Source organism: Vipera berus, assembly GCF_964194415.1.
Source record: "Vipera berus genome assembly, chromosome: 3".
NCBI classification, from domain to species: domain Eukaryota; kingdom Metazoa; phylum Chordata; class Lepidosauria; order Squamata; family Viperidae; genus Vipera; species Vipera berus.
Window position 1 is genome coordinate 203,686,118 of NC_138204.1, and position 27,898 is coordinate 203,714,015.

At 38.5% G+C, this 27,898-nt stretch overlaps 1 protein-coding gene across 3 annotated transcripts in view; it reads left to right on the forward strand.

Annotated features, from left to right (window-relative positions):
• Window positions 1-484: 484 nt before the first annotated feature.
• FER1L6 (fer-1 like family member 6) overlaps window positions 485-27,898 on the forward strand; it is a 101,212-nt gene continuing 73,798 nt past the window's right edge. For 2 of the 3 annotated variants that reach the window (XM_081324885.1, XM_081324887.1), the window contains exons 1-11: window positions 485-749; window positions 2,808-2,864; window positions 12,377-12,459; window positions 14,380-14,506; window positions 17,861-17,915; window positions 18,241-18,372; window positions 19,287-19,349; window positions 20,830-20,908; window positions 23,113-23,269; window positions 24,139-24,325; window positions 26,153-26,345. In XM_081324885.1, coding sequence (XP_081181011.1) covers window positions 715-749; window positions 2,808-2,864; window positions 12,377-12,459; window positions 14,380-14,506; window positions 17,861-17,915; window positions 18,241-18,372; window positions 19,287-19,349; window positions 20,830-20,908; window positions 23,113-23,269; window positions 24,139-24,325; window positions 26,153-26,345 — 1,168 coding nt within the window. In that variant the 5' untranslated portion in view covers window positions 485-714. The remainder of the gene's footprint in view (window positions 750-2,807; window positions 2,865-12,376; window positions 12,460-14,379; window positions 14,507-17,860; window positions 17,916-18,240; window positions 18,373-19,286; window positions 19,350-20,829; window positions 20,909-23,112; window positions 23,270-24,138; window positions 24,326-26,152; window positions 26,346-27,898) is intronic. The other variant, XM_081324886.1, reaches the window with a different exon arrangement.

A 27,898-nucleotide genomic window follows, 5' to 3' on the forward strand; every position in this document is an offset into this window, starting at 1 on the left:
TATTGCTCCTTCCAAATCAGTTCAGAAAAGTAAAAACCAGTAAACCACGTCTAATTTGCTCAGGCTTCAGCTTAGTTAGATGTGTGAATCCAGTCCTTGTGATCAGTTCCACTAACCACGGTTAAAATAAAACATAGTTTGGAGCAGTGCATAATCAGAAGCATTTTTGGAGCCAGTCTTTTCATGATGATGATGTTATTCATTCATTTAGTCACGTCTGACTTTCGGCAATTCTGTAGGCCAGGTCTCTCCATATCTTCCGATCTAGTTCTTTGACTTGTTCCGTGCTCTGGCTGGTGTCAGCTTTGATGGTGTCCAGCCACCATATTCTTTTGCAGCCTGGTTTTCTTTTATTGCTAACTCTAATAATTGCTTTCTCCATTGAATTCCCCCGCATGACATGGCCAAAGTAAGTGAGATGCAGTTCTGTGATTTGGCCTTCCAGTGACATATCTGGTGTTATGCTTGTTAGTCACCTTTGCTATCCAAGTCTTCCCTTATTATATTTTTAATGTTTGAAGAAGGGAAGCTTCCAGCTGAACCAACCTGAGGAAGCCTGCTGTTTGCACAAGAAGCAGGTTAAACTTGTAGTGAGGTGTTCTTGGATCTGGCTAACCCTTCACTATGAAGCAGAGCTGTCTCAAATGCAGATATATATTAAGGAGAGAACAGATGTAAACGACAAGGCCAGAAAGACAACCATTCACAAGGAAGATGGAGTCATCAGGAAACAGCCCCCAACCCCACAGGTAAATTTGAGAATTATTCAGTGATTCCTTAGTTATTCTAACTTCTTCATAGCTGTGTGCAACTAATGATAATTACAGCCCACTGGGTAATTATTTAGGACTAAGCTTCATCAAATAGAGATAAACTTGCTTTCAAGTAAGCAGGTGATGAATCTGGAGGTCTTTTAACCAAATAATGTGCTTGATTTGTTTTGGGATGTGGGAATTCAACTGTTGTGTCTTTTATTATTATAAAACTTTTATTCATAAAACATGAAACTCAGTCAACTGAACACTCAAATTGACTGGCACTAATGGTTGACACGGGCTGCTGCCAGCATCCTAGGTATTAGTCAGGTATTGTTGTTGTTGTTGTTGTTGCTGTTGTTGTTGTTGTTATTATTATTATTATTATTATTATTATTATTATTATTATTATTATTATTATTATTATCATCAGAATTCAATAGTAATCATTCAACAAAAACATGTTGTCTGAGTATCTTATTCACTAATATACATTAAATTCCTAATCCCTAAATCTTTTCTCTAACCATTGATAAAATAGGTCCCAACTTTGAAAATATTCTGTTTCTTCTTTTTCTTTCAACCTTAAAGTAAGTCTGTCCATTTCCGCACAGTGTAGTATTTATTATTATTATTACTTCTTCTTTTGGTGGTATCCAGTATTGTGCAAATATAATTCTTGCCACTGTTATCACTTTGCTTATCAAGTTTTTCTGGCATTATACCTAGTTAAAAAAAATTCTCTAACATTTGTTTCTCTAACATTTTTTTTAACCAAGTATGGATTGTTGTCTAATATCTCCTTGCTTTAACACATGTCCACCACATATGATAATAACTACCTGGTTTGTGTTTACATTTCCAACATTTCTCTGACATATTTTTAATAATGGTGCATTTCTAATGTAGTGGTTTTGGAAGTATTTATGTATTTTATTTTTTCCATACCATAAAAAAGGATGCTAACAAAGTTGCAGGTCATGTCCCTCCAAGAATACCAATCTTTTATTTCTAAGAGTTATCCATTCTTTTATCCATGTTAAAATTGATGCTTGATAATATAAAACCCAATCTGGCAAGCCAAAACCTCCGTTTCCCTTGGCTTCTTGTAACATTTTCAATTTAATTCTAGCTTTCTTTCCTTGTCAGATAATTTTTTGAACTAGAGAGTTTAAATCTCTTTACCATGCCTTGGTAAGGCCATATGTGGAATACTGCATCCAGTTTTGGTCACCACGATGTAAAAAAGATGTTGAGACTCAAGAAAGAGTACAGAGAAGAGCAACAAAGATGATTAGGGGACTGGAGGCTAAAACATATAAGGAACGGTTGCTGGAACTGGGTATGTCTAAGAGAAGGGTGAGGGGTGACATGATAGCAGTGTTCCAATATCTCAGGGGCTCCACAAAGAAGAGGGAGTCAAGCTATTCTCCAAAGCACCTGAAGGCAGGACAAGAAGCAACGGATGGAAACTAGTCAAGGAGAGAAGCAACTAAGGAGAAACTTCCTGACAGTTAGAACAATTAACCAGTGGAACAACTTGCTTCCAGAAGCGGTGAATGCTCCAACACTGGAAGTTTTAAAGAAGAGACTGGACAGCCATTTGTCTGAAATGGTATAGGGTTTCCTGCCTGAGCAGGGGGTTGGACTAGATGACCTCCAAGGTCCCTTCCAACTTTGTTGTTGTTGTTGTTGTTGTTATCTTCAAAGAATTTTTTCCTCCAGTTTTATAGGTATCATTTGAAACAAAAATAGTATTTTTGGTAATATATTCATTTTCACCATAGCAATTCTTCCTAACATCGACAGTTGCAGATTCTTCCATTTTTCCAAATCAAGCTTTATTTGATTTAACAATTTAATGTAGTTATCTTCTTTTATTGTTGAACATCTTGCTGTCAAATATATTCCCAAGTATTTGACATTTTTGACTATTTGAAATTCTATTTTTTCTAATAATTGCTTTTTTTGTTTATCTGTAAGATTTTTAACTATCATTTTAGTTTTTTCTCTATTTATCTTTAATCCTGCTATCTCTCCAAATTCCAACAGTCTAGGAATCATCTCTAAAGGTTCCTCTAGAATGAATACCAAATCATCTACAACTTTGTAAGTTTCACCTTTTATTTTCAAATGTTTAATTTCTGGATCTTGCCTAATGTTTCTATTTAAAACTTCCAAAGTTAAGATAAATAGCAGTGGGGATAATGGACATCCTTGTCTTGTGCCTTTTCATATATCAAAATTCTCTGTGTAATCCCCATTTATAATCACTTTTGCTGTTTGTTTCTGATATATTGTCTGAATCATATTTATAAAGTTTTGACCAGAGTCCATTGTTTTTAGTTGTTGAATCATAAATTGCCAAGAAACATTATCAAATGCCTTTTGGGCATCTAAAAATCCTAAGGCCAGTTGTTTCCCTGGATGGAGTTCATAATATTCCAATATATCTAGTATTACCCTCAAATTATTTTTTATTTGTCTCTTTGGCAAAAATCCGTTTTGATCTGGGTGTATAAATTCAGTCAAAAATCTTTTCAGTCTCTCAGCTATTATTGAAGTGAAGATTTTGTAGTCCACATTCAGTAGTGATATCGGTCTATAGTTTTTATCTAGATCAAATCTGAGTCCTCTTTTGGTATCAAAGTAACATTTGCTTCTGTCCATGTATTTGGGAGTTTTGCCTCCAATAAAAGTTCGTTACGTATATTTTTCAATGGTAAACTTAATGTATCTTGCAAACATTTATAAAACTCTGCCGGGAGTCCATCTGGTCCAGGTGTGTTTTCATTTTTTTGGTCTTTTTATTGCCTCTGTCAGTTCATCATTGTTATTTTTTTCATTTAACATAGTCTTGAAGTTTTCTGGAATTTTTGGTAAATTATTTTCTTCCATATATTGAGATTTTCTCCCATGGAGTTTCTTCCTTAACATATAGTTTCTCATAGTATTCTTTAATTATCTTTTTTATTGGTTCATTTTTAAATTGTAAACAGCCTTTTTCATCTACTAAATTGTTTATCAATTTTTTTCTCCTTCTGTTTTTTAAGTTTATAAGCTAACCATTTTCCTGGTTTGTTTGCATTTTCAAAAACGTTTTGCTTTGCCAATTTGTCTGATTCTATTAAATTTAATTTATGTTTTATTATTTCCATTTGTCTTTTCAATATTTTCTTTTGTGGGTTTATTTGTAGTTCAAGTTCTAATTTTTTAAATTCTTCTCTTAACAACTGACACTGTTGTTTCTTTTCTTTATTTTTTTCACCCTGTATGTTATTGCTATGCTTAGAAAATATGCTTTGGCTGTATCCCATACATTTTGTAATGTTGTATCTTCTTTTTTTATTTTCTTGGAAGAAACATTCCATTTCTTTTGTTGCTAAGTCTATAAATTCTTCCTCTTTTAATATAGATTGATTCAAAGTGCATCTTAATATTTTCTGCATTCCTTTCCTCACCATTTTTAAAGGATTAAAGTACCTAATTCTATTTCAATTTCCTGCATATTAACCCTTAATTCAGGCACCATCCAAATCATATCAGTTCTGGACCAAGATTTATGACTATTAAAATAAAATGTATGTTGTGATTTTCCTGGCTTCATTTCTCTCCAAATATCTTGTACATCAATTTCCTCCGATCATATTAAAAAAAAATCTTAGGTAATCTTTTTCTTCCTTGTTTCCCTGATTTACTGCTTTTATAATCTAATGTCCCATCTACTATTGCATTGAAATCCCCAATTAAGCATATATTTTGATATTCCATTTCTACTAATTTTCTGTGAAGGTTTTGATAAAATTCTTGTTTGTTATTTGGTGCATATATTTATTTTATTTATTATTACATTTATACTGCTACCAAAAGTATCTGTTTTTGATTTAAAAATATGTCTACCATTAGTATTCTTCCTTCTTCATCTGCATAAATCATTTTGGAATATTTTGCCTCTTTAACATATATAACTACTACTGTACTTTTTTTTGTTGAGCTGATGTGTAATAAAGTTTTCCAAGTTTTGGATTTTCCAAAAATTTATGATTTTTTTTATGTGTGCCTCTTGCAAACAAATTATATCAATGTTTCATTTCTGTAGTTGTTTGAAAATTCTTTTTTCTTTTTGATGGGGAATTCAATCCATTAATATTCACTGAAAAAAATCTGTTTTCCTTCTCAATTTTGATTTACTTATATTTAGGTCTTGTTGATCTCGTAATCCTCTGCTCTCTTACTGTTCCCTCATCTTCTTGATTCATCTTTTCTTTTTCTTCTTCCACTTGTGTAATTGCTTCCTCTATTGTTTGTTCTGTCTGTTTCTGGCTTTTTCCATCCTCTTGTTGATATTGTATTCTTTCTCCCAGAAATGCTCTACTGTATATCTTTCATCAAAATCCTCTGCCTTCCACACTGAATCCAGTCGATATCTTGTATTATTTCAATTGATTAAAATCCCTTCTGGCATCAGCCGTCTAAAATTTACTCCTTTTGCAAGAAACTTTGTAGTCAAGAAATGATATTGTCTTCCAGTATCCCTGGGAATCTGTTTCAGCACTACTATTTCTTTATCTTTATGTTGTAATGGATTATCTCTAACTCTTCTTAATATCTCATCTCTTGTTGTTTTCTTCATAAATCTTACATGGACTTCTCTGGGGAATTTGTGTTTCCATGCGTAACTTGAATTCATTTTAAATATTTCATCCACTTCTTGCTGAATCTCCAATCTTTCAATTTTTGGGGCCTGTGCTAATAGATTGATAATCACTTCCGCTATATCTTCCTCTTTATCTTCTGGTATGTTCTGCAGTCTCAAATAGTGTACAGCTTTCTCCATTTCCAAAGCAGCAACCTCTTCTTCTAAGTTTTGATTTGCTTGTTCTAATCTTTCATTCTCTGTCATTAGTGCTTCAATTCCCCCCCCCAGCATCTTCTGATTGATCTTCCACCTTCTGAATTCTTTGTTCATTTTTAAGAATCATTTATTGATGAACCTCACATTGTGTCTTTATGTCAAGCCTTTGTTCGTTTAGTTTATCAAAATTGGTTTTTGTTTCTTGATGATTCTTCTGCATCATTTCTTGCATTAGTTGTAAAGTCATGTGCATCTCTTTTTGGAGATTGTTTGCCTTCTCTCGTTGTAACATTGCTTCAATAGATCCCTGATTTGCTGGACTAGATGTTCCAGAAGAGGGTACAGAAGCAGGGTTTTTTTTTGGTAATTTTAGTGAGGTTTGGTGCATTCATTGTTCAATCAGGCAAATTTTGTAAATCCACAGAGAGAAGAGAAAAAAAGGAAAAAAAAAGAAACAAGCCAATTGCTTTAGGCTATAACAGTGGCGTAGCGTGGGTTGTCAGCACCCGGGGCAATTTGCGCCCCCTAACCCGGTGACGTCACGGCACCGCCGAAAAGACGCGCCCCGCAGCGGCGTAGACTTTCCAAGAAGAGTCGCGCGCATGCGGGATGCTTCCGGGTCCCTCTCGAGGGCGGCTGGGCGGGGCTCCGACCTGCAAGAGCCAAATCTTTTCTGCATGTTTTTTAATATTCCTTAATTTTGTTCCCCCGTTTCATATTTCTCACCGCTTTTAACTCTCTTCTTCCCAAGTCTTCCTGGGGTTTTCACTGTTAAAAATTATCTAATTCAGGGATTTATATTTTAAAAGTCCAAAGGGAAGAGAAATAAAGAACAATCTTACCCAGATCAAACATGTTGCTGACAATCAGCTGTTCGGCGGTGCTGCCGCAGCTCTTCATTTCTTCCCTGGCTGTCTATGGCTTGGACTGTCTGTGTATTTGCTGGCAGCCTTTCTCCCACCTGTTTAAAGAGTTTCCTCAGTCCGTTTGGGCCCACCGCCATTGGCTTCAAAATCCCAAGGTTTCCGTTCTTCCTCATTGCCTCTGCAGGGCAACTTTCCAACCTCTCTGGGTCTCCAGACGAAGCGAAATCAGACTAGGAAACCGGAGCTCCGATTTCTTTCATCCATGTCGCCATGGCACCCGGGGTGAACTCCTATTGTGTCTTTTAAATTATGATTTATCACTAGCATTTTGGTGAACCAGTAATTGAAATTTACTTAATAAACCATGGTTTTAAAAAATAATAGTTAACATGTGAATACAGTCTTACTACTTTATGGATTTATTTTCTCAAATAACTCATTCCAGTTATGTGCTTAATTTTTGAGCTGCCCAATAAGACTGGGTTGATTTAATCTTATATAGGGGTTGGACTTATTTTTATATATACAGTATATGCAGGAATATATTCTGAATTAGTAAATATCTGAACTTTTCAATTTACCTGACTGAGTTACTTGAAAAACAATCTCTACATCTTGCTAACATTTACTAAATCTTCAGAATGTATTTTTTTTTCTTAAATGATGTTGATTTTAAACATGTAAATTAGCTATCTAAATATGAATATACATGCTCTTGGTCATAAGGAATCTTTTTCTTGTCAAGTGATTATTTAAGAAATTGTGACTTTTACTGTATTCAAACTTCAACTTCCTGGAATAATTGGTGGAAATACGAATTAAATAGGGCTGTTTACTCAATGCAGGTTTCAGGATTTTGATCTGTAGAATGTTTTTTTAGATGAAGGAGGACAGTGAGAAAAACATCTAGTTTGTTCACCAATAAGCTTTGTTCTAATGTAACTAATTTTCCGCATAATGACATGCTGTTGCATTCAACAGTTAATTCTTGGACTACCATTTTGCTTCCTTTTGGAAACATCCTTAATCCCCAAATGACCACAGATAGTCCTCAACTTACAACTTTTAATTTAGTGACCGTTCAAAGTTACAACAGCACTGAGAAAACCTTCTGCATCATTCTGACTAGCAAAGTCTTTTATTTTTATTTTATTTTATTTTAATTCCATTTTATATCCCGCCCTTCTCTGAAGACTCAGGGCGGCTTACAAGCTTAGCAGTAGCCTTCATTCTATGTATATGCCTGCTTATTAGGGCTTTCGGGGGGGGGGGGGCAAGCGGCATTATTACAAAGTCAGCTTAATTGCCCCCAACAATCTGGGTCCTCATTTTACCTACCTCGGAAGGATGGAAGGCTGAGTCAACCTTGAGCCTGGTGGGATGCGAACCTGCACTAATTGCAGGCAGCTGGTGTTACTTAAGGAGGCATTAGCCCACTGCTCCACCAAGGCTCTATATAGGGAGGAAGTATAATTTATTTAACAACCATGTCACTAATTTAACAATTGCATAATGACATGCTTTTGCATTCAACAGTTCATTCTTGGACTACCATTTTGCTTCCTTTTGAAACATCCTTAATCCCCAAGTGACCACAGATAGTCCTCAACTTACAACCTTTAATGTAGTGACCGTTCAAAGTTACAACAGCACTGAAAAAAGTGACATGACCATTTTTTCACACTTACGACTGATGCAGCATTCCCCACAGTCACATGGTCCAAATTGGGACGCTTAGCAAATAGCATGTATTTATGGCGGTTGAAGTGTCCTGGGGTCATGCGATAACCTTCTGCATCATTCTGACTAGCAAAGTCAGGGAGGAAGTATAATTCATTTAACAACCATGTCACTAATTTAACAATTGCAGTGATTCACTTAACAAAGGGGGAGGAAAGGTCATAAAATGGGGCAAAACTCACTTAACAACTGTCTTGCTTAGCAACGGAAATTTCGGGCTTAATTGTGGTCATAAGTTGAGGACTACCTGTAATAAATTCACTAGGCTAAGTATTTTCTACATACTTTGAATTTATGAGCTCTAGGAACTTTTAAAAATAAATGCTGCCGTTTTCTAAAAGCAGTATTTAACATTACTAAAATTAAAGAAACACACTTTCCAAGACATAGCTATATATTTTTCTGCTTGATTTATTTTTCTTTTTATAGTCAGCAAAACCATACGGTAATCCTGAAGTATATAGGTGATGGAATGGATGCAATATTTTTCAGTCACAGCAACTTTAAGATGTATGGACTTCAATTCCACAGTTCCCCAGCTCTCACTGAGATTAAAAAAAAACACCAGAATAGAGAATTTATCTAAAAGGCACATGCATTGTTTGGGACTACTGCTAGAAATCCACAATCGGCTGTTTTTTTCCAGTTGGAGAGAGTCAGATTTCTCTTTGTAACATAACGAAGCATTTGGAAGAAGTTTTATTCATATTAAACCTTGCTTCCAGTACACAGTTGGAAGCAATAATGCAAGATACAGCCAGAATAATGAAAACGATTCCGATCTGAATATAGTCATTAAAAGCAGCTTAAAAAATACCTAGAGATTGCAAATTCTCTTTACAGTAAGATTTTGCAGATATCCCAGCAATATTAATCCATTACTCTTTGCTTGACTTTTGATTAAATTGAGCAAGATATTGAACAAAAACTGGGTTTGAGGTATTTGAGCGTTTTCCTCAGGAAAATTAAGATAGGTGTGGGAAAGTGTTTCAAACTCGTTCTCTTTACAGTAAGCTTTTGCAGATATCCCCGCAATATTAATCCATTACTCTTTGCTTGACTTTTGATTAAATTGAGCAAGATATTGAACAAAAAACTGGGTTTGAGGTATTTGAGCGTTTTCCTCAGGAAAATTAAGAGAGGTGTGGGAAAGTGTTTCAAACTCGTTCTCCCAAGCCTTGGAGTAGGGTGTTGTGGGCACCTGTGTATGCTTAAGGTTTATCCTTTTTTTCTCCTTCTGTATGTACACGACCTGTTCTTCTATTCTATTATTTCCTCCTTTTTAAAGGCTAAGTTGCCAAGTGGGATGGTGCCTAAATTATATAAATTAAAGTAAATAAATAAATAGAAGCGGAGAGAGCGATTCCTGCTTCTGTGCTGCTTCTGTTTCAGCTTCTCTATTTTTAATCATCGGGAAATGCTCTTCATATTTTTACAACATTAGGAACAACTGCTCAGCCACCGGCTGTTCTAGTGCTTGGGAACTGAGATGTTTGGATGGATGCGTGTGTTCTAACCCGCCTTGCCTACCCTACAAGGTTCCATCCAAAAAAGGTGCCGGAACTCCGTTCTGAGCGTTCTATGACAAAAAAAGCCCTGGTTCTAACTGTTTTGCACAGATGTGCCATTTGTTCTGCAGATGTGCTTTCAGTGGCCTCGGAAGCAAAATGCTCAGCTGGGTAGCTCTCAATATATTTGGGAATCAGAACTTTCTATCAGCAAGATGCTGGTTTCGTCCCCTGCGGTTTTCGCTGACATGTTCATGATACATCATGGAGGGCAACTCCACATGGATTCTGTCATACCATTGAGGGGGTTCTATGATTTTTTTTTAAAAAAATGCATAAGGATTAACTGGAAAACATTCCTTAAACTCATGCTGTGAGCCCACAGGAAGAGTGAATGTAACTAAAACTTGCTTGCCAGTTCCTGATTCAAAAGAGGTCAAGATTAAACTACACCAGATAAATGCACAGGTATTGAACAAGTGGTACCTGGCTGAATGAGAGGGTTCTTGGAGTCCTAGTGGACAATCATTTAAATATGAGCCAGCAGTGTGCTGCAGCTGCCAAAAAAAAAGCCAACACTCTTGGCTGCATTAACAGAGGGTAGAATCAAGATTGTACCAGTTTATAATGCCTTGTTAAGGCCATACTTGGAATATTGCATTCTGTTTTGGTCGCCATGATACAAAAAAAGACGTTGAGACTTTAAAAAGACTGCAGATACAGTAGATGATTTTGTATCTATCTATAAATCCTTCCATTCCCTACCATCCTGTCAAAGCTGAAGAAGCTTCTTGGATGAGAAGCGAAATGTCTTCAAAGTAAAACAAGAAAGTCCAGTTACCTTCGGGGCAAGAAACACTGTTGTGATCAAATAAATAGAACAAGGTGGTAGTGCAAAAAAAAACTGCTGTTGGGTTCATATATCACACTAAAGTATCTTTTCTCAAATTCTTCCAGGTGTGAGTTCTGGGAATTGAAGTCCACCTGTCTGGAAATTGCCCAGGTTGAGAAGCATGGCACTAATCCACAACCAACACTTTGGATTAGCCAAATTAGCCAGATTTGAAATGGTTTATTATCTGACCCTATTATTTTATAGTGGCATTGGTATGTGTATGGTGATAATCACTGGTGGGTGTGACCAAGTGATCAAATCTATCTCCATTTTACATATGTGCAATGTCACTTAAAAAAGAGAGACATGTTGATCACCCAGCTGTGTCTGCCATGTTACAGTCAATAACTATCACAGGGGATGATCCTAGTTATATCAGGACACGAATTAAGGATGGGATCTGTGCCCATTGGTAGCTAAGTTTTCTTCTTCAAAACTCTATGGAATTATTTTTTTGTGCACATACTTTCTTGCCTAACTGCAGTACCTTTAAACAAATGTAAAGCATGCCACCTGTGCAATGTTTGTTTGTTTTCTGGGTGTGGATTCTAATATAGTCAGAAGAATACCATCCTCACTCCGAAGGAATGGTAGTCGGGGTCTATGAGAATTCGCTGTGGCCAACTCGCCACAGGAAAACTCGTTGCTGGACAAAAGTTACACTAATAACAAAGAAATGGCGGAGTAGAATCATTAAAGAAAGGATGCAAAAGGAGGGACAGAATGAAATGTAATTGACAAAAATCAAAATATTTTTAAAATTTATTTTAAATAATTAAATAGAATTGTTACATTGTTTCGCAGTGAGTTGTCCCATGGCAAGTTGGCTGTGGTGAGTTGGCCATGGCGAGTTGGCTGTAACAAATTGGTTGTGGCAAGTTGTCCCATTCCCTGGTGTTCTGTACCAGCCTGCTACCGGCCCTGCAGATAAGGCAGGGACAACCCCTTTTACAAGAAGGCAAGAGGCTGGAACTAAGCCTGCCAAATTTATTAACATAAAAACATAAACAGAGCAAAGAGAGCAAAGAGAGCAAACACGAACCATGAAACAGGAACTATTCAAGCGGTTGCCTTCAGCAAACCAGCCCTCCCACGCATTCCCCTTTTATACAGTTCAGGGCGTGGCTTCTCTCTGCCTCCTTCCAAGGTGCCCCATTGCCTTCCTCTGTTTACTCCTGATTGACTGCCTCCTGCGTCGGACGTCCTTGAACAGGGCCAGCTGTGGGTCATCTTCATCCACGCTGTCAGGCTCACACAGCTGGGTCTGCGTCATGACCAGGTGGGAGGGGCCTGGCTGAGGGCTCTCATCAGCAAGCTCTCCAACCGCCTCAGCAACCTCTCCAACACCCTCCTCCTCCTCCTCTGAGTCGTCCGACCCAAATGCCGAACCCACAGGCTGACCCTGAATCACAACACCTGGTAGTGGTGGTGGTGGTGCCACCAGGAGCTTTGGGAGAACCACACGTTTAGCAGATAATAAAACAAAAGAAACATTAAAGAAAAAGAATTCTAGGGTGTGGAAGGGTCAGAAATAGCGTAGCAAAGACTGACTTTCCTTAAGAAGAATGGAACACTGAGTAAAAATCGAAGAATGCCAGGGAAAAATCGAAGATAAAGCATGGAAGTAGAATAGAATAGCATCTTGAACGAGGCAGCCTGGAATACTGTTGAAAGAATTAAAAGTTTTGTTTTGATGCTTATCTCCTCCTCCTCCTCCTCCTCCTCCTCCTCTTCCTCCTCCTCACTATTATTTGCAGAAAAGGATTGTTCGCTGGAATAAAGATGAAGATGAAGAGAAAAGCAGACAAGGGATTAGTCATTGCAAACAAGGGAGCAACAGGTAAGCCTATCTAGTTTGAGATGATGTCATCTAATATCCAAATATTGCAGGGCAATTGCTTCCTTGAGACATCGGGTTTTCTGTGCATAATAATGATAACATGTTACCTTTGTCCAGGAAAACCTGAACTCTGAACCTCGGTCTCTTTTAAAGGGAAGATTTTTCAAGCATTAATAGCACAAGGTCAATAGATTATTATTTTTTGTTTGTGAGTTAACAAGATTGGTGCCATTTTCCATGCTGATTCACTATTCTCTAGAGCAGGAGATTTGAAAACTCAGAGCCTTCATTTATTATTTATTTATTTCCTTTTATTATTTTTATCAATAATTCAAGGTGGCAAACATATACTGTACTCTTTCCTCCAGCTATATTCCCCACTACGACAACCCTGTGAGGTGGGTTGAGCTGACAGAGAGTGACTGGCTTCAAGTCACCCAGCCGGCTTTCATGATTAAGGCAGGATTAGAACTCACAGGGTTCTGCCTTCTAGCCTGGTGCCTCAACCACTAGACCAAATTGGTTCTCAGTTGAGACTCTTCTCACCCATTGAGAAGATTTGCTTAGAGCATTTCTCCAATGCAGAGAAATTTCTAGAGCAGGGGTCACCAACCCCCGGTCCGTGGAGCAGTAGTGGGCGTTGGCATGCCAGCAACCAATCCACACAAACAAGGAAAGCCCCATTGCTGAGATGCAGGCAGCACACAAAACCACACATTCTCTGGTCTGTGGAAAAACCTTTCTCCATGGAACCGGTCCCTGGTGTCCAAAAGGTTGGGGACCTCTGTTCTAGAGCATTTCTCTAGTGAAGAGGTAGGGAACTATGGGCTCTTTATGACTTGTGGACTTCAACTCCCAGAATTCCTGAGTCACATGGTTGGCTCAGGAATTCTGGGAGTTGAAGTCCACAAGTCATAAAAGGGGCATAGTTTCCTAACCCCCTACTCTAGTGGATTAGCAGAATTTTAGATCAGAGGTGGATAAATATGTGATGGCTTGAGACTTTAATTAACATTTTTGGATGTCCAGAAACCACAATGGTCAAGATATGGATGCAAAATCCAGAAATCTTTAGACCTTTAAAGGGAAGAGAAAGAACAAAAGGGTTTGGCTTTTTGCTTAGAATATTAAACCTATTTTAGGGCCTACTACACTATTGAGCATTGCTTACCCAAAATGGCAGGAAATTTTTAACTTTTAGCAGCTTTGATCAGAGAAGATTCTCATAATTTGAAACAAATCAACTTTCTCGGCCACATAAGTTATAATGGATTATTGCTTTAAATCTCAAAGGTCCTCCCTACATTTATCTACCTGTTTTTTTCCCTTTGGGGATTGGTATTTTAGGGAGAGGAAGGAGAGAACTAATGTACAGTTATAAATCTAAACCAAAGCTAGCCATCAAGAGGCCTGATTAACTTGTCCACTATTTCAAATTTCCCTTTTAATTATGAGCAGATAAATAAGCAAAACGTCACACAGCACTTCATTATTAACCTTGTTAGGCAGGCATTTCAAACAAAGTAATGAAGTAGAATTCATATTATCAAAGCAACATGTATTGGATTAGAGTTCCAGTAAGATAGTCCATTTCAACTTCAGGATCACTGGAGAAGAGCCTAATGCTGGGAAAGATTGAGGGCAATAGAAGAAGGGGACGACAGAGAATGAGGTGGCTGGATGGAGTTACTGAAGCAGTAGGCGTGAGCTTAAATGGACTCCAGAAGATGGTAGAGGACAGGAAAGCCTGGAGGAACGTTGTCCATAGGGTCGCGATGGGTCGGACACGACTTCGCAACTAACAACAACAACAACAAGATAGTCCATATACGTATAAGGTAGTCCTCGACTTCTGATCACAACTGAGCCCAAAATTTCCATTGCTAATATATATAAGATATATATATCTTTCTTCCACAGAGGAGCAGATATCTGAACATTTACAGCATGAAGTTGTGAGTGGTCAAGATGGTGAACTAGAAGATATGCTGAATGATGAATCTGACTCCATCTGTAACTCTGGAGTTTCAGCGTCTTGGAGTAAAAGGTATATAGGTCAAAAAAAAAATCTTTTCCCTTGCTAAATACTCCTGTCTCTTGTTGATCTAGCCAAAGACTGGAAACCATGGAATTTGTCACTTTTCTCCATCATCTGGCATTAACCCTTAGCAGGTTGAGAGTTGGAGTGCTTAAGTGTAAAACCAATATGCTTGTGGAAGCTGTTTGCGGATAATGACATGGAGGAGGAGGCAGAATCTATGTCAACAAAATGTTGCCATCTGAAGGCAAACTTGCATCAGATGAAAAAGTGGGAAGGAATAGTTCAACAATCGTGATTTAACTTTTAATCTTGTCTATAGAAAGCAAGTTGCTGACTTCGGTCAAAAATTGAATCCACCTTCTAGGTCCATGTGACAGTTGAAGCTACAAAGTACACGAACAGCAGCATTTTTCATATATGTGAGACTGATAGTTATATTTGATATCATGTAAGAACTCTTGTCAGTTTGGCAAGCAGGCGACCTCAACATTCCCAGTGTTATATCCTGCTCTTTGGGCTGATAACAGTGTCTTTGTGGTTAATATTTAAACATAAAGCAAATTTTGAATAAGTGACTATGGCTGTGTGATTGGTACAAATTGAGTTCCAAAAAGGTGTTTTTCAGCACATATGGGCATGAACGCAGCACCTGCCTGCTTTCCTGGAAAAGATGCAGCTGCTTTAAGGAGTTACAGAGGCTATGCTTGTATTCCCAGATTCCCACATACTTCCAACGTATTTCCAAACTATTGTCCAGTTCTACAGATGTCCTAGCACAGGGATCCCCAAACCCCAGCAGCAGCCTATGGCCTGCCAGGAACTGGGCCGCGCAAGGGAGCGAAGCCCCATCTGTGCATGTGCAGGATCCAGGCAGCATGTGAAACCACATAGCCCTGGTGCATGGAAAAAACACCCTCCACAGAAACAGTTACTGGAAAGGTTGGGGGCTGCTATCCTAGCAAAATATTGGGAAGACCCATCACCATTGTTATGGCCAATGAATGGGGAAGAATGGAAAGTATTCCCTTGTCAGCAAAGTATTCTCTTAATAGTAACTGAGCAGACAGGGATGAACATTACTCAAAGCTTCTGAGTAAGGCAGATAGTTTATTCATTCATTCATCTGGGTATCCAAGGCACATCTCAGGATACTAAAGAAAGGAAATCTACATTGATCATGTGCTGTCCAATTGGTGTCAATTTTTTAGCAACTACGAAGATAAATCTTGTCCAGGATAATTTGTCCTCAACATAGTCCTTCAAGGTCTCCAACAGTGTACCAGTTGCTACTATTGTTTAGTCTATTCACCAGAAGCACAGGTAAATGCATATATTCCCAACACACTCTTCCATTTCAGGCGAATCAACGTTGCAGATAGTCCTTGACTTATGATCACAATGGGGCCCAAAATTTCCGTTGCTAAGCAAGACTGTTGTTAAGTGAGTTACACTTCAGAACCAACCCACAGTCTATTACAGCCACATGGCATTACTGTGTGGCACACCAGCCAACTAAAGCCTCCAAAACCTCTTAGGTAAGCCAAAAGGCCCAGTAGACCAAGAAGAAAAAAACAAAGACATCTACAACATACTATGTAAGGACGATAACAGCTACTCTGTAGGACAGTCAGGCAGAAGACTATCAGAGCACATCCATGAACACCAACTAGTAGTCAGAAAACACCATGCAAGCTCCTAAATCTCATCACACATGGACAGACTCAACTGTCTTCAACTGTGAAATTGTGACCGTCCTAGATCAGGCTAAATCCAAAACTACTTAAGGAGTTCCAGAAACTTGGCATTCACCAAAATCAGCCATCAATAAATGCATAAAAACAAACCATATTTGCACACTCCAAAGAGACAATAAAAAGCGAATAAGGAAACAAAAAGACCAGAGCACATTATCTCTAGCAGCCAACACCCAGATAAGCAGGGATTAATACCCAGCAATCAATCAAGCAGTAAACAATGCCCTAATCAAGGAATTACCAAGGAAAAAAAACACATTCCCAACAACAAAGTGCTCTATTTAAACAGGCTGCAAATTCCACTCTGATGTTAGTTAATTGGGTAATGAATTACCTGCATGCAAACAACCAAGTTCAGAGAGTACCAAGGCTGCAACCCTGAGCTACATATATATATTCACTTCTATGGGAATTTTTACTTGGATGACGTACGTTCAGAATGTCCATGATATTTTCAAAAAATCATCTCTTTTCCATTATCCCATTCAGTACTGTGCTGAATGCAAGTATCACTAACCTACTAATTCCTACTTTCATATATACCCACAATGGCATAGATGACACCAATTTATAATTTTTCAACATGCATTTTAGCTTTTCCATCCATAATTAAACCTTTCTGTGTTCTCAGTTGATATGGGAGGGAGGTAGGGAGGGAAGGAAGGAAGGAAGGAAGGAAGGAAGGAAGGAAGGAAGGAAGGAAGGAAGGAAGGAAGGAAGGAAGGAAGGAAGGAAGGAAGGAAGGACATTTTTCTAGTTTTCCATGAAGGTCTGATTTATAAAACATTTTAGCCTAGAATAGTATGTTATGCAAACTCAGTCACTGCAGATTTCACATATGAAAATATACTAAACACTCATTCTAAGACAGTGAAATGTTTGGGCTGCCTGGTTTTAAAAACAGAAATCCTTCTAGCATTTGGCTGCTAGAATGGATGCTACTAGAAAAAGACTAACAGAGCACTCTATTGTTTGTCTTCCATAGTAAATCATGTTGAGGATGATGGTGCCTTTAATACAGAAGGTCATCTAGATGCACCATGTGTAGTAGTGATTGATTGCCATTTTCTCCAAAGCTGATTAAAATTCTCCAACTGACTGAACATAGGACTTTTTGGATGCTGAAACCTGACATTATTATGAAATGATGGTTTCTCTCCAATGTTGTATAACATATGCAGCCATCAAACCTCATAATTGCTGGTATTATTTAATGCCCTGTACATCAGGCTCCCAAGGGTTCAGAAAGAGGTTGTTCCTAACTCTTTAGGGAATGAACTTGAAAACATAGTTTTGGCTTTGGCTTGGCATTTTGAGTGAACTGAACATTACACTTTTTGCTATACACGAACCAAGCCAAATTTGGTTCTCCTAACAACCTTTCTTAGAAGAATATATGTGAATCAGGGCCATAAGTGCTTTAATTCTGAAACTTGGATCATTGCCTATGTTCTAATACAGTAGTTCTCTGAATAACTTGCAATTTTAAGTAAGCCCTCTGTCTAAATATGGAAATGGACAACTTAAATCATATTAGACTTGTTAACTATGTAAAGTGTAGCTTCTGAAGACTGACTCCTGTCATTATCTTCTGAAATGGAAACAGAGCCAAGCTGCAGTTGAAGATCCATGAATCGGAAATGAAAACGCAAAATTATCAGGTAAAGTACAAACTGATGCCCAGTGTCTTTGGTCAAGGACCTGAACATCCTTTTCGATTTTGTAGGAGAAGGAATGGCAGAACCTGGGGGGGGAGTGAAAAAGAGGGATTGGCCTAGAATCCCTACGTAGCTACAAAGAAACTAAGCCTAAACCCCTTGAGTGCTGTTGACCTTTATCTAACTCTGACCAGATACTGAGTGTTAGTTGAGAAGATTCCTGCGCATAGGCTTTCAGCAATAAAGCAGCCCAATTGAACCTTCGCATGTGCACCTGGTCTTTCCTGCCTGACAGATTCTGAGTCAAATTTGCATTGCATTCTTGCAGATTGCCATAACCATCATCGAAGCACGGCAGCTCGTTGGAGAGAATATAGATCCGGTGGTGATTATAGAAATTGGGGATGAAAAGAAGCAGACTACTGTCAAAGAAGGAACTAATACACCATTTTATAATGAAGTATGTAAACTGAGCTGAGTGGTTAGAAAACACAGATGTCCCAGCTGGTTTGCTTTTTGCTGTTTTTTTTTTTAGTAAAATGAATAAGATGGTTAAAAGGCCAGCTGTGTCACCCGTTGGAGGGTTTTTCCCCATTTGGGGGTATACGTACCTACATTAGAGTGATATGGGGAAGAATACATCTGTAAGTGAGTCTGGAATTATGGTTGTAAGTCATGTCAGTCATTAAGCAGGTCACCATGTGACCATACTTGATTTTATGAATTTTTTTACAATGGTTGTTAAGCAAACACCTTGGTCATTAAGCAAAGACTGCAGTCATTAAGTGAATCTATTATCTACAATAGGCATTTTTTGGCAGAAATTAGAATTAAAGACCAGTTTCCAGCAAAAAAAAGTCATATGTGACCATGGGGATGGGGAGTAGCACTCCAAACTTTAAATCTGGATCGTACAAAGCTCTGGGAAGGTACACTGTAATTTTGAACGACACTAAGCAGACGGTTATAAGTTGAGGACTACCTGCACATTCTAAGATATCTTCCAAATGAACATGTAGCTTAAGCATGCTATGAATGTTTGTTGGAGTTGCCTAGTAGTTTCACTAAACTTTACTTCCCAGATTTTTTTCCTTTAGGAGAAGGACTTATAATTTAATTTAGGGTTCAAGTGAAAAAATATATATCAGGAATCAGAAATCAATTCTGCAATTATTATGATTCAAAGCTGATAACAATAAAAATTGCCTCTCAAATGGATGAGAAACACAGTGATGAAGAAGTTGAAATTATTATTTTTCCTTTTATGTTATTCTTTCATGTTACCCTTTGCTGGAAAATTTAAAGATATGAGCTCTAAAGATACTCTTCTAAATTCTGTTATACTTATTGTTTGGGGTTTTTTTTCCTTCTCAGTATTTTCTCTTTGATTTCATTGGGCCTCAGGTTCATCTGTTTGACAAAATTATCAACATCTCTGTAAGTATATATACATCTTGGGCAGACAATTACTGTAATTTGTTGTTTGAAAATCTAAGGAACAAATTTGGTTGTGTAGGAGAGAGATGGCTTGTACTTGTAAAAATTAAAAACTGACTGGATGACTTTATGTTAATAAGTGGCTCATGCATTTTTGAACACTGCCTCTTTAACTTTATTTCTAATTGGAACAATCTATTTTCTTCTCAGATTTATTTTCTGTTGGGTTCCTGTATTTTATATTATGCATTTAAATCAGCATTTAAATTTGGGCTGTCAAGGTCAGACCCACTTTATACGAAATAAGACAACTTCACAACCAACATCCAAAATTTATGTCTCTTCCTGACATGGACACTGTTGTAACTAATTTGTTTGCACAATCAAAGGGACTGGAGCTGTTAACTGATTGATTGATTGATTGATTGATTGATTCTACTGCACTGATAGAAAATATGAACAATCCGATTCCTTTTAGTGGTCCTTGTGTCATAGAATCAGGAGTGTCTGCAGGGTGCAGTCAAAAAGCCACAATGATGAGATCAAAGCTCTGCCTATTGTTGATGTAACAAATGGATGGCACTTTGATTGCACCAACACAGATATCATTGTGACTTTTTTGACCATGTTCTATCCTGCAGACACTTCTGCACAGAATGAATTACGGCAATGGATTAAAATGACAAGAAAGGGTAAAATGCAGAGGGATATGCAGGATTAAAAGCTCCCGCCAAAATAAAAGAAGAGTTGAATTATATTAATTATGAACAAAATTTCCAAGTCTCCCAGTATCTTGTTATTTCTTCATATCTGTGGAATATGTTGCACCAAATTTGCTATTTTAAAAAATGTTTGTATTTAAAGATATATCCATTTGGATAGATATTTCCCCAAGCACCTTTTTATTTGGAGATATTTTATATGAGGTTTTTACAGTCATTTTTTTCCAAAATAGAGTGCAATTTATACATTAATTTTATGGATATTTGGATATTTGGACAGACTTTTTCCTAATTACTAATTGACCCTAATTGAATGGCATTGAGATTTTTTTTAAAAAAAAAATTCAATTGTTTTGTTTCTACAATTGCCTGGAAAATATGAAATTAGTTAAATTCAAATTCAGTTTATTTTCTGTCATCCCTATACTATAGAATGATTAACAGACAGGCCCAAGAATATTTATTCCAAAGGTAAATAACTGCTCTGGTTCTTCTGCCTTTGGAAAGTTTAAATGTCAGAGAAGGAACATTTCTGGAGTATAAACTTTCATATAATAAAAATGTTTATACTCCAGAAATGTAACTTCTGTGGGTAAAGTTGCTTTAGTGATTAAGGTAGCATATTAGATAATAATAATAATAATAATAATAATAATAATAATAATAATAATAATAATAATAATAATAATAATAATAAGAGAGAGAGAGAGAGAGAGAGAGAGAGAGGATACAAACATTTTACATGTCTTCCTTGGCAGGTTATGCATAACAAACTTATAAGAAGTGTATTGATTGGCTCCTTCAAAGTAGATTTGGGAACCGTTTACAACGAACCAGGTAAGCAAGCTACTTTCAGCAATTTCTCTTTTTGTTAAACAGTTTTTTTCTCCTTAACTTGTTGGACCTTGAGGCTAATTCACTTAACTTGCAATTAAAACAAAAAGCAAGCAGACCAATCCACTTCTGGATTGTGTAGATATTTATTTATTTATTTATTTATTTATTTATTTATTTATTTATTTATTTATTTATTTATTTATTTATTTTAATTCCATTTATATCCCGCCCTTCTCCGAAGACTCTGGGCGGCTTTACAAACTTAGCAGTAGCCTTCATTCTATGTATATGCCTGCTTATTAGGGCTTTCACACACCCCAAGCGGCATTATTACAAAGTCAGCTTAATTGCCCCCAACAATCTGGGTCCTCATTTTACCTACCTCGGAAGGATGGAAGGCTGAGTCAACCTTGAGCCTGGTGGGATGCGAACCTGCACTAATTGCAGGCAGCTGGTGTTACTTAATGAGGCATTAAGGCATTGCATATTTACTGCCCATATTGAATCATCTATATTAAGGTTACCCCTGAGAGTGGACAAATTTGGATCACAACTTCTGCTGTGTTAGAAGTTTGAAAATTGGCACCAACCTGATGTAAGAAAGGACAAGATCCAGAGGCAGAATATTTGAATACATTGCCATTAACCTAAAGGTGATCATAATCCTTCAGAAATAGAATTACAAAGATTGCTTTCATCGAGCTGGAGTTCATAAACAAGATTTAATATTATTTCTTGACTTCTGGGGGTGATATGTGAATTGAAGATGTCTCCATGAAAGTGGAGGCAATGACTGCAGTAAAGATCAAGAAACCGGTGAATACTGTACACTGCTTCAAATCTCTCCCGGATAATGGTAAAACAGGAGATCGCCCACATGTGGTCCGGATGACTTCTCTTGGAGAGAAAGCCACAGGACAGTGATTTTCCATGGAATTGAGTGCCTCTTGCAACGTGGCAGAGCCTTTTAAAAACACAAAATTCTCAAGTCACGCTTTCTAATTGCTTGTAGGAATTGCTTAATAACTATGTTAAAGCTATTAGTATTTATCTTCAAATCTGAATAATAGATTAATTATAAGCTTAAGTACTTACCAAATTTGAAATAAACAGCTAAAGTCTAAACAAAATTTTGATGCAAGAAAGTTATAAATGGGTTAAAAATCCAGATAAATTTGGAACATTGACTTTACTGATGATTTTATATTTAAAAATAAATAGCTTCTGATGGGAAACAGACGTCTTTTGGCTGTGTTAGATTAATTATTTTATGATTTTTTTAGAAAGTAGATACTAAATGGGACTAACAATTCTAAGCTAGAGCAAAAATCGCAAGCCTGTTGTTGATGCTGGGGACTTACACAATGACCCAAAATGTTTCAACTTCAGAAATGTTAAAAGAGATCATTGAACAATGGAGTTAGTGACTACAGTACCAACACTTGTCAGTAACGATGTCTGGAGATGGATAGACTATGTCTAAAAGATGTTAGTTAAGGAATGACAAGACAGAGAAAGTACTGAAAGTGGAACTTGATGTGGAACAAATTTTATCGAAAAAGCCAGAAAAAGTACTGAAAGTGGACTTTGCTTGTCACATGATGCCCGGACATTGCAACCGTCATAAATACCTACCAGTAGCCAAGTGTCTGAATTTTCATCACGTGATCAAAATGGTCATCACTTTTTTCAATGCCTTTGTAATGGTCACTAAACAAACGATTGTTAAGTCGAGACCTGTACAAGTAGTCCTCAATTTACAACAGTTCATTTAGCGATCGTTCAAAGTTACAAGTGCAGAGGAAAAAAAATGACTTGTGACCGTTTTTCACACTTGCAACCATGGCAGCATCCCCCGGGGTCACATGATCAAAATTCAGACACTTGGCAACTGACTCATATTTATGACAGTTGCAGTGTCCCAGACGCTTGTGAACACCTTTTGCGACCTTCTGACAAGCAAAGTCAATGGAGAAACCAGATTCACTTAACAACTGTGTTACTAACTTCACAGCCGCAGTGATTCACTTAGTAACTGTGGCAAGAAAGGTCGCAAAATGGGGCGAAAGACACTTATTAACTGTCTCCCTTAGCAATAGAACTTTGGGCCTCAATAGTGGTCGTAAGTTGAGGGTTGCTGTATTGCTATTAGCAGGGGTCTCAAAACCTCTACTGGGCACTGTTCTCTTTGTATGTTTTTCCAGGACATCAATTCTGTGACAAATGGGCCGTTCTCACAAATCCAGCTGACATTAGAACAGGAGTCAAGGGATACCTGAAATGTGATATCAGTGTGGCAGGGAAAGGAGACACGATCCAACCAACTCAGAAAGGAAGTGATGCCGAAGAGCAGATAGAGAAGTATAATGTCACTTTCCTTCTTCTCTGGCTGGCCCTTGGGGTCAATATAAAGAAGCAGCAGCCGTGCAAAATAATCCTGCAGGAATAACAGGGGTCTTAGTGATGCTTGACAAAGTCTCTCTCACAGCTTTGTCGGTTTGCTTTTGATTAAAGAGCACCTTGGGAAACAGCACTCTTAACTGCTGCAGAATTTCTAGGGATTTTATGGAGAGAAGCTTTTTGATTTACTTTAGGTTTGAAATGTAGTAAATGCAGTGAAGATTCCATTAAGCTACTGAATTAAAGTCACTGGATCGTTCTTTGCCTAGTTAATAAATTTCTTCCTACCTCCAGAGTCCCCCAGTCAGCACTGTGCAGTCCACACATCTTAAAAGTTGCCATGGTTGAGAAACACCGTGCTAAAGACACCATTTACACAAGTAATGGTGGCGAGGCATTAATGAAATCAAAAGGCAAACCAGGGCCCTCCGTTCAAATTATGACCATAACTTGAAAGAGTTTAAATTCCTTCCAGTGCAGATCCATCCTGGCTCTCATGCTTGCTGTTTAAATTTAAATTTAAAATGCCAGTCTCAATGCCTCCAATCTAGCCAGGAATAATCAATAATATCTCAGAACGGGACTGAAAATGAAATGCATGATACATACGTGAGCATCTTTATTTGCAGAGGTGGGAAACTGTTCAAAATTGAGAAATTTGGGTGGCAAATTTGTACAGCTTTGGGCTGCAGCCAAGGGTTTGTTAAGCATTGAGTTGCTTTGATGCATGCAACCATTTCTGTGGAATTTCTTCGTTGAGTTTTCTTCAGAGGTTAGCTCATCTGTTCCTTTTTTTCCTTCCATTCCCCCCCCTCCCCATCCCTTTTCAGAAACCTTTTGATTCCAAAGGGATTTCCATCAGAAAGACCTTGGGCTCGATTTTACGTGAGAATCTACAAAGCTGAGGAGCTTCCGAAAATGAACTCTAGCATCATGGCCAATGTCACAAAAGCATTCATAGGCGATAGTAAGGACCTGGTGGATCCATTTGTGGTTGTCATGTTTGCAGGTCAAAGGGTAAGTAGCCACTGCAGGGGTTGCATTGCCTGTGGTCAGTTGGTCTGCTACAACCTTTTGTTTTTCCTGTTGTCTCCTAACAGCTAAAAATGCATAACATTTTAACTTAGCTGTCAGGAATTTTGAGTGAGCAGAGTTATGTTAGCAATCTCAGCAATTTATGCCTTTGTTGTTCAGTGTTTGTATACTGCTACTATCACAAGACATTGGGTGGTGCATAATAAAGGGAAAACCACAACATGGTCAGTTTTCCCCCGCACTTTTCAAATTTGAATTAATATCAATATTAATTAGCATAATAACCAATCATACTATAGGCTAGGTGTCCATTCAAAAGAGGCTGAATGATCATCTGTCAGAAATGTACTACTAGGTCAGAGCCAACTGGGTATGTCTAGTTTAATGAAGAGAAGGATTAGGGGTGACATGATAGCAGTGTTCCAATATCTCAGGGGCTGCCACAAAGAAGAGGGAGCCAAGCTACTCTCCAAAGCGCCCAAAGGCAGGACAAGAAGCAACGGATGGAAACTAATCAAGGAGAGAAGCAACCTAGAACTAAGGAGAAATTTTCTGACAGTTAGAACAATTAACCAGTGGAACAACCTGCCTCCAGAAGCTGTGAATGCTCCAACACTGGAAGTTTTTAAGAAGAGACTGGCCAGCCATTTCTCTGAAATGGTATAGGGTTTCCTGCCTGAGCAGGGGGTTGGACTGGATGACCTCCAAGGTCCCTTCCAACTTTACTATTATGATTATAACATTTCATCTGATCTCCAGAATTTCTGGAATTACAGAAGGTTTGGGGTCAAGTGTACCTCAATAGTGGCGGTGGGACCCTCAATCCACCCTAAATATTCAGACAGGACAGATAGAATCCATGTGACTCCTGATACATCCTGGTGCCATACTGTATATAGGGCTTTATTTGTAATAATCAGCATTTTGAATTGGGCCTGGAAGCCTCTTGGACACCACTTCAGCAGTCTCAGAATGGATGTCATCTACTGTATCCTGTTCCAGCTCCAGCTTTGACTTGTCTTCAAGGGCTGCTGCATCAAGGACACATTGCAGTAGTTCAAGCATGTGGTGATGAAGGCATCCTCCTGACTGCCTCCCCCTGTTTCTTTTTCACTTTGCTTAATGAAAGTTTAGCAGGTAACTCCTGTGAACTTCATAGAAAACTAAGAGGTTTGCTTATACATTTTTTCAGAATTCAGTTCTGTAGAAGGAGGAAGAAAATTGCTATGGAGTGAATGGAGGGTTCTACCAAAATGCCTGTCCCATTTGTACAAAAGACTTTTTGGGACTTACAGTAGATTTCCTTCTTCATCACTCCCAGTAGGATCCCATGTAGATTTCTCCCTTTGGGTAGAATAGCACTGGGGGTTTCTGCTATTTCTCATGAATATCAGAATCCAGAAGGAAGTTATATGTTAGAGTTGGGGTCTCCAACCCCCGGGCTATGGCCCACTACTGGACTGTGGCCTATTCGGAACTGGGCTCCATGAGTGGAAGACCGGCATGCACACATGTGTACACAGCTCGACGTGCGTGAGCGACGGTACAGTGCACGTGCACGCACAGGCCAACTTGCGCTATTTGAGCTGGGTACCTATGCGCGTGCCCTCTGGCCTGCCACTCACACCAGTCAAGCTGCACGTGTGTGTGTGTACCAGCCCGCTGCTTGCGCAGCCCAGTTCCCCTCCCCCCCCAGTCGGGCCACCAAGCCACAAAGTTGAGGACCACTGCATTAGAGGATGTTGTTCCCAGCTAGAGTAGAAAGGGCATTTGGTGGTGACCTCCTTCAACCAACCTCTTTTGTTTTAGGGGCGAACCACAGTGCAAAAAACCTGCGCTGATCCTGTGTGGCATGAACAGATTATCTTTAAAGAAATGTTTCCCCCATTGTGTCGGAGAGTCAAAATCCAAGTATGGGATGAAGGCAGCATGAATGATGTGGCTTTGGCAACTCATTTCATAGACATGAAGAAGATCTCAAATGAGCAGGATGGTGATAAAGGTAAAGAGACAAATACTTCTCTGGTTAAAAACAAACAAACTCAGGCTGGTGGAAATTGTGGATGATCTTGGGGAATGAGGGGAAGAGATGCTGTCTAGGAAACCATCAGAGAAGAGAAGCAGGAGCCCCGAATGGTTTAATGGTTAGAGAAAGAAACTTAGGGTTGTTGTTGTTAGTTGTGAAGTCTTGTCCGACCCATCGCGACCCTATGGACAATGTTCCTCCAGGCCTTCCTGTCCTCTACCATCTTCTGGAGTCCATTTAGGCTCAGGCCTACTGCTTCAGTGACTCCATCCAGCCACCTCATTCTCTGTCATCCCCTTCTTCTCTTGCCCTCAATCTTTCCCAGCATTAGGCTCTTCTCCAGTGAGTCCTTCCTTCTCATTAGGTTTCAACTTCAGGATCTGGCCTTCTCAAGAGCAGTCAGGGTTGATCTCCTCTAGGACTGACCGGTTTGATCGCCTTGCAGTCCAAGGGACTCGCAGGAGTCTTCTCCAGCACCATAGTTCAAAGGCTTCAATTCTTTGGTGCTCAGCCTTTCTTATGGTCGTTAAAAGTGACAGCAGGAAGTTTGTACATTCAGATTTCCAAGATCTCAATAATAGAGCCTCACAATAAAGCAGAATTAGCACACCTTTTGTGTTTCCTGAGCCATGGTGGCGCAGTAGTTAGAATGCTGTTCCTGTCTGGTTTATCTAATAAGGCTGACATTTATCCTTTTTTTTTAGCCACTTCTATTTTATTATAATGCTACATTGACAGCATCTTGCAATGTACATTTCTCTCCCCCCACCACATACACACATCTCTTTTACAGCCTGAGAAACTAAGGAGGGTCTCTTCCAAACATCTTGCCATGCCTACTATCCGGGCTATGCTATCTCTTATCTGATCATTCCTTAGGCAGTGTTTCTTGTCCCATTCTTTCAAGATCTTTCCCACATACCATGACAGGAAGGGCATGTCATCAACCATACAGTGGCTTACATCTCTCCCTTCATCCTCCAGAATTGATGAAGGTTTGAAGAAATTGGTTTATTTCCTCCTATTAGGATATAAACCCAACACAGAGAAGGAACTGTCATCTATCTATCCAGAGCCCATACTTATAGCATCTTGATTTTTGTCATCAACTTCATCTGGATATACGGTGATATACCGCGGCCAGAGGTAGGCAACCTCGGCTCTTTTATGGACTTCAACTCCCAGAATTCCTGAGCCAGCATGGCTCAGCTTGGAAACCTCTCCCTTTCCCCTCAGCATGGCTTGCTCAGGAATTCTGGGAGTTGAAGTCCATGAGTCATAAAAGAGCCGAGGTTGCCTACCCCTGACCTAGGCATAGTCAGATGTGATTACCTGGGAATTTCAGAATCTGTACCTCTTTTATTTGCATTTTTAATCTAAGAAAGTGGAAGGGTGAGGGAGAGTCCATCAGAAAAAGGAGAGAGTTGGGAAGAAAGCTATATATTGTACTTTCCCAGTGGAGCAAGAGATTTCAAGAGATTGAGGTTCTAGAAGAAATGCCATCTACAACATTCCTTTGATGTCTTACA